The sequence below is a fragment of the Rhinolophus ferrumequinum genome, chromosome 8 (genome assembly GCF_004115265.2).
Source record: "Rhinolophus ferrumequinum isolate MPI-CBG mRhiFer1 chromosome 8, mRhiFer1_v1.p, whole genome shotgun sequence".
NCBI classification, from domain to species: Eukaryota; Metazoa; Chordata; class Mammalia; order Chiroptera; family Rhinolophidae; genus Rhinolophus; species Rhinolophus ferrumequinum.
Genome location: NC_046291.1, coordinates 91,143,326 through 91,150,596, shown reverse-complemented (window position 1 = coordinate 91,150,596; position 7,271 = coordinate 91,143,326). Strand labels below are relative to the sequence as shown.

General features: G+C 51.3%; 1 protein-coding gene across 1 annotated transcript; it reads left to right on the top strand.

The window, feature by feature from the left end:
• The first annotated feature begins 321 nt into the window (after window positions 1-321).
• On the top strand, window positions 322-3,333 carry TMEM185B (transmembrane protein 185B). Its single transcript, XM_033112376.1, has one exon. It carries the CDS (start codon window positions 796-798, stop codon window positions 1,846-1,848), a length of 1,053 nt encoding a protein of 350 aa, XP_032968267.1. The 5' UTR covers window positions 322-795; the 3' UTR covers window positions 1,849-3,333.
• Window positions 3,334-7,271: the final 3,938 nt, after the last annotated feature.

The window sequence follows — 7,271 nt, the reverse complement described above, 5'->3', positions numbered from 1 at the left end:
CGCCCCACGGGCGCGCGCGCGCACGCGCACGCACACGCCCCCACGCGGGCACACCTGCCCTGTGCGGTCCTAGTTGGCGGCACCCACTCCCACGCCCACAAACTCTCACACTCGTCCGGCCACAGCCTTCGCTCGTGCCCACGCCTTGCCCTCCGCCCTCCTCCCCGCGCCGGAGCCTCCCCGCAGGCGCCCGAGCCCCTGGGCCGGCCGCGAGCGAGGGCAGGGCGCCCGCCGCGGGCCGCGCGCCCACTGGCTTCCGGCCCGCCCGGGTCCCGCCCCGCCCGGGTCCGCCCCTGGGCCAGCCGGGAGGATGTGAGCTCACTCCCGCTTCCCGGCTCCCGACACCTCCAGGAAGCGTCCGCCCGAGGTCGCGGGCCGCTCGCCGCCAACGGGCGGGCTGGGGAGTCAGCAGCACAGCAGGCCCCGAGCCGGAGCCGCCGCCCCCGTCCGTCCCGGCGCCGCACGCAGTAACTGCTCTCCAATGGGTACGGAGTGAAAGGGGCGGCCGCGGGGCCGAGCGGCCCCCGTTACCTACCCCGCGCCTCACCCCCGGCCCGCGGGTCGCTGGGAGGGCGCGGGCGCGCTCGCCACGCCCCACCGCGGTTCCGGCCGGTCCACGTGACCGCGCGCGCACGTGCTCCGGCCTCTCGCTGCGAGTCGCCACCTAGGCCGGGCCACCCCCGGCCACTTCCCACCTGGAGCCGACGTAGGCCGGGCGCGGGAGGCTGCGGGCAGCGAAGCGGCGGAGACGCGGGGCTGAGCAGCAGGCCGGGGTCGGCGAGCAGAGGCTTCGCCATGAACCCCAGGGGCTTGTTCCAGGACTTCAACCCGAGTAAGTTCCTCATCTACGCCTGCCTGCTGCTCTTCTCGGTACTGCTGCCCCTCCGCCTGGACGGCATCATCCAGTGGAGCTACTGGGCCGTCTTCGCCCCCGTATGGCTGTGGAAGCTCCTTGTCATCGCAGGCGCCTCGGTGGGTGCGGGCGTTTGGGCCCGCAACCCTCGCTACCGCACGGAGGGAGAGGCCTGCGTCGAGTTCAAAGCCATGTTGATCGCCGTGGGCATCCACCTGCTCCTGCTCATGTTCGAAGTCCTGGTCTGCGACAGGGTGGAGAGAGGGATCCACTTCTGGCTGCTGGTCTTCATGCCGCTCTTCTTCGTATCGCCGGTATCCGTGGCTGCCTGCGTGTGGGGCTTTCGACACGATCGGTCACTTGAGCTGGAGATCCTGTGCTCTGTCAACATCCTGCAGTTTATCTTCATCGCCCTAAAGCTGGACAGGATTATCCACTGGCCGTGGCTGGTGGTGTTCGTGCCCCTCTGGATTCTCATGTCGTTCCTCTGCCTGGTCGTCCTCTACTACATCGTCTGGTCGCTCCTGTTCCTGCGGTCTCTGGATGTGGTTGCGGAACAGCGAAGGACACACGTGACCATGGCCATCAGCTGGATAACGATTGTCGTGCCCCTACTCACTTTTGAAGTTCTGCTAGTTCACAGATTGGATGGCCACAATACATTCTCTTACATCTCCATATTTGTCCCCCTTTGGCTTTCATTAATAACTTTAATGGCCACAACATTTAGGCGAAAAGGGGGCAACCATTGGTGGTTTGGTATCCGCCGAGATTTCTGTCAGTTTCTGCTTGAAATTTTCCCATTTTTAAGAGAATATGGGAACATTTCATATGACCTACATCATGAAGAGAGTGAAGATGCTGAAGAAACATCTGTTCCAGATGCTCCTAAGATTGCTCCAATGTTTGGAAAGAAGGCCAGGGTAGTAATAACGCAGAGCCCCGGAAAGTATGTTCCCCCACCTCCCAAGTTAAATATTGATATGCCAGATTAAACTCGTCGTCTCCGTAGTGCCCAGATGTGGCATAGAAAGCATACACACACGCCCAAAATCTACCTTGCGTCTGCCTCTTTTTTCATCCATCCCAAACCTGGAACGGAAAACAGGCTCCACACACCGCCATCTCACCCCTTGTAGGAGATGGATGCCCGTCGGTGACTTACCAGTGTGCCAGCCGTAGATGTAGGAGGTTATTTGGCTATATGGCTGTGGGGGGGGGGGGGGGGGGGGTGTTACGTGTCAGAGAACTTGCTTTCCAAGTTGATGCTTAAAGAGCTAGCTGGGAGCAGTAAGACGAATTGTTCTGGTAGGTCCTCAAGTGGAATAACTACACAGCTGGGGTGTTTTCTAAGTGGTACTACACCGATCAAAAGTATTGTGTTAAAAAGTATTTTTATACAATGCTAGCCTAAAATTGTATTGCAGATTGTGCCTGTTGTGACATAATCGATAGCAAATGTAAAGAATTCTCTCGCCTACCATTAGTTCATAAACCTCATAGTTGTTCTTTTTAGTGTTCCTACTGTTAAAATGGTTTTCTGGGGGGTTTACTGAAAACGTCTTTGATAGCCTAATAGATGAATTTTTCTAATGCAGTGAATCCATGCATATATGATATTTATATGAATATTTTAGCAATGTAATATATTACGTTGAATTCTAGTTCTATGCCGTACAATGTATTGTGTTAAAGTATTTTTTTAAGTTTATATGTGAAGATATATGTCTATTGCAGATGTCCTTAAAGATTGCTTAAAACATTAATATGTACCCAATGTGGGATCTCTCAAAGCAGAAGGCATGAATATAGGGATTGAAAATCCCAATAAGCGTAATATTCAGGTGTTAGATGACTCAGTCTGCACAGTTATAAAGTATAGAAGGAGCCACCATCCTTTGGGAACAGGTGGCATGTTCCAGTGTGGTACCAAGCCATAAAGTGACAATTATCACCTTGAATTTTTCCACACAGTAGTAACACCTCTTCAGGAACAACCAAAGTAAGCAACAAGTGGTTTGTCCATTTCTAAGAATCTTAAAGAGTAATAGTTGGCTATAATATAAAGTATTAACTTGTCATTGGAAAGCTGGAGACAGTGGCCTTCATCAAAGATAGCCAATAGGGCCAGGTATTATTTTAAGGTGCAAACTTTTTGATCTGTCAGCAACAGGGAAATAATAGTTCAGGGTTTTTTTTTTTTGTTAAAAATAAGTACAATGTTTCTTTAGGTACTGGTGGTACACCAGGGAATCCAAAGGGCAAAAATCAGATCCTGGGAGCATACTGTTCTTCTGCCTGAGAACAAATAAATACTTTCAAAAGGAGATTAAAATAAAAAAAGAGCATTGATATTATTACCAGGGAAAAGATTGGAGGGAATTCATTTTTATTAGCAATTTAGTACAAATGATTTAAATTGGGCACCATATGAATTAAGTAAATAAATTACCTGGTGAGGAAGGTAATGCAAATTCTAGCAACAAAAGCCAAGCTTCGCGCACCTGAGTACATACCTGAAAGCCTGAGGATGGTGCAGCTCAGTGTAGTCAGCGGGGACAGCCAAGGTCACACACGCACATGCGCGTGCTGTTGGTTTACACCAGCTGTCAGAATGTGAGAAGCAGGCCTGTGCAGCAGTGGATGTAACATTTCATAAGGAAGGATTCATTCATTTTCTCAAATATTTATTGAGCTAGACATGGTGCTAGGAAGTACAGCTCCATTGGAGAGCAATTCAAATGTGGCTCCTGCCCACGCGCATAAAACATACAATTAAAAGTGACAAGAAGATAGGGCTCATCACATCAGCCCATCTGTGGGAGGGAACAAGCCAGGAGCCAGATGTGCAAAATGAATGCAAGCTGCTACTGGCCTCAGGGTGACCTTCCCCTAGAACTTCAGGCCCATCTTTGTTTTCAGGAGTCCAGTGCCCCGATCACCCCTCCAGTATCTCAGAGGTACGGACTTACTCTTCAGTAAGGCGTGGGAGTGGAGGAGGAGGTTGCTGAGGAATTGAGGGTCAGGCTGGGGGGCAGCAGTGGGATCACCAGTTCCTCCTGATCCCCAGTGTTAGGCTGGGGGCGTTTTGGGACCTGGAACAATCTCCTCATCTTATGGGCCCCTCCAGTCACCTGACCTGCCTTATCTCCTCCATCCCAAGGTGGCCTAGTGTTGGAGAGCCAGTGTCTGAATGCGATTACAAGCTTCCTCACCCAGGTGCGGCATCCCCGTCAGACCTTTCCTGCCACAAGAGCACTAAGTAGGAGCAGCTGGAGTGACAGGTTGTACAAAGTAGTTTAGTCTATAAAGTTAACACAGTCTCAGCTGTGCCTGAGGATTGACCTAATTGCCGTGCACCTCTGACTTCATCGTATTTAGCATGTGTCAAATTCTGTGACTAGTCTCCTGTATGATGAAATATTCTATTTCACTGCAGAATAACCTCAAAATCTCAACGGCCCCCAATTACAACGTCTTGCTCTGCAGTCGGCTAGTGGGTGCAGTGGTTACACTGCAGGCCGTGGGTCTGACCCAGCTTTCCACAGGGCGGGTCCCAGATGAAGGAGTAGCGTTCCCTGGGACGGGTTCTTTCTCATGGCAGAAGCACAAGAGGCCAAGCCACACACCTGCAAGCACAAATACGGCCCCTGCTCACATGTGATGTGTGTGGAGTGTGGTCATTCTGTTGGGCAAAGCACAAGGCCCAGCCCAACCTAGGGGGGTGGGCGGTCCACACCCAGGGACCCGACAGTGCACAGATGCTGCAAGATAGGGTATTTTTGTCTTTTTTTTTTTAATTTGTTCTCAAGATAGTTTTAAAGATGGGAAAGGAATGATTTTTCTCGTTTTACAAACATTCTGTAATTTTTGGAAGTTGTTTAATATTGTAATAATTGGAAGGGAATCAGGCGGGGGCCGGGGATTTAAGGTGAGATGAGGAAAAGCCTGTATTCAGACATCTCTGCAGAATGGAAAGACCCCGGAGGCTCCACACAGGACGGTTTCATGACAGTTATAGAATGAGGGCTGCTCTGGAGGGTCTGCAGGATGCCTGGGAAAGCTCAAGCCTGGGCACAGGGAGACCAGGGGCGCGGGAGTTGCTGGGAAACAAATAGTCTAGCTACGCCTGAGCAGCACACTAGATGAGGGAGGAGGCAGGTCTTCCCAGCCAGCCCTCCCCAGGGGTCTGGATGGCACTCGTGAGAAAGCCACATGCCCGATTCGGTAAAAGAAACTGTCAGGAAGAAACAGGTGGCTCAAGTCTGACGGGAAGGCTGGGATCCAGTTCAGCGAGCACAAGAGAATGTGCAACCGGAAACCCAAGCAGGGTCGTACCTCAGGGACCATTGGCGAGGATGCCGCAGCCACATGGCACTGCCACCTAGTAGTAAATGCCACCTGTGTCACCCCCACTACCACAGTAATTCCTCAATTGTCTCTGCCAGCCATGAGCCCAAGATTAAAATACGAGAAGGGAGGATATGATTGGGGCAACCTCAGGAATGCATTCATTCTGCAGCTGCCAGAACGTCAGAGATTATCTGGCTTCTGTAGATCTAGTAGCAGAAGTCAGGATTCTCGGAACGTGCTTTGTAGAGATTTGCCCGAAAAGGAAAGGTAGCTGAGTAACCAGAGGTAATGATGGAAGTGCGCTCCACCAAGTCCCCTGGCTGATGTACATTCTTTGCGCCACGTTAAACATCAAAAATCCTGCTCCCATCTAGTGTGTTACAACGGGCCTCGAACAGAACAGTGGCTCAGCCCTGCCCAAAGGCAGAAGGGAGACAGTCCCAAGCTGCTTCAGTTTCTTCATCCAGCTCTTAATCTAGGATATTAGGGGGTGCCTCTTCCTCTAGTTCTGTCATGGTTCTCTCCCTATACTCTAGAATGTGTGGATTAAAGCTAACTACCACAGCATGCCTCCAAAGTGCAGTCCAGGGACCCCTGGGGTCAACGAGGTCCTCCCCCAACTACACCTCTGGCAGAAGCCACTCCGTGTTCTTGAACCAAGACAACGTCCTGCGACAGACGGAACACACAAGCAGTAAGACAACACAGCTGCCTTCTATTAAGCCAAACATTAAAGCTTGGCACAAATGTAAAACCAATGCCACTGTTCTACTCATCAATTTCTTTTTTTAAGTTACCATGTAATGGAATTACTGTTTTTAACTAATAAAAATTTTAAAACTTATTGGCTTCAATTTCTACCGTGGTAAATGTTGATACAATTCACAAAAACAAAAACTCATTGAGGTCCTCAACAATTTTTAAGAGCGTTAAAGGGGTTCTGTGACCAAAACCTCAGCACTGTTGCCCTATATTATAGTGGGGAAAAGAGAGAGGGAAAAAAATTAAAAGTGGATGAAATATATTAAAATTCATGTGACATAGCAGAGAAGGAAAAATAATAGACCCTCATCCTTTCTGCACGAGATCCGAGGATGGCTGCTTCTCCTGTGAGAAGACACTCCCATCGCCTTCCACCAGCACCTCAGTAGCGGGGTTATTTTATCCAGTGGGGTAATTTACACCTTCGTTCCTGGGGCCCCGAGGCCTTTGCTGGTCCTGCTAGCGTCTCTCTAATTTCACCTACAATACAGAGGGGCCTAGGGGATCTCCTGGATTCTAGCCATAAGCCTCCCCTCTTTTTGTAGCAGCAACACTATTTCCCCTAGATGATCCTTCAAAAGGTTAGTGCTGCTGGCGGGGGTGGTTAATCCTGACTACCAAAGGGAAATAGGAATAGACAGGCACTCCCCTTGGAGCTCACAGGGCACATTCCCTTTGTGTTTTCAGGATGTCCTGTTTGTTAAATAGCTTCACAGAGGGCAGGGGAGGGGAAGTGGTTTTGAAACCTCTCTGTACACAGCAGCTCACAGCGCTCTGGCTCCCCTCCCAGGCCCTCTGCCTCTGCCCCTCTTCTGTGTGTGGGTCCCTCTCCTTTCATTCTGCATCCACACCTCAACCACAGCCAGACATCTGTGGGCCTCATGCTTCCTCCCGGAACATCAATGCCACTTGTGCAGAATCTGGGCCTACGTGGTCCATCACATCTCTTATCCCAGCCCAATCCCTGATGGTCCCTTCCACAGGGGCCTGCCCTCCTGGACAAGGGCCAACCTGTTACCACCCCCAGAGTCACCAGCCCTCCTCCCTCTTCTCTATACTGTGATCCCCTCTTCGGGCCTCTCATCAGCCTGAACAACTGTCTAGAGCTCCTACATGGCTAACCGCCCTCTCTTGGCCACTCTGGCATTTTAACGTGGCCCTTCCAGGCTTTAACCAAGGGCAGTGAGTACTGTGGGAAGTTCAAGGACTAGTCCACCAATCTGAGCGAGACCCTTCTAGGAAGCCAGTCCCCCACCACACTGGGTAACCAACAACTAGTGAGAACAAAGTCTGGGCCCCCCCT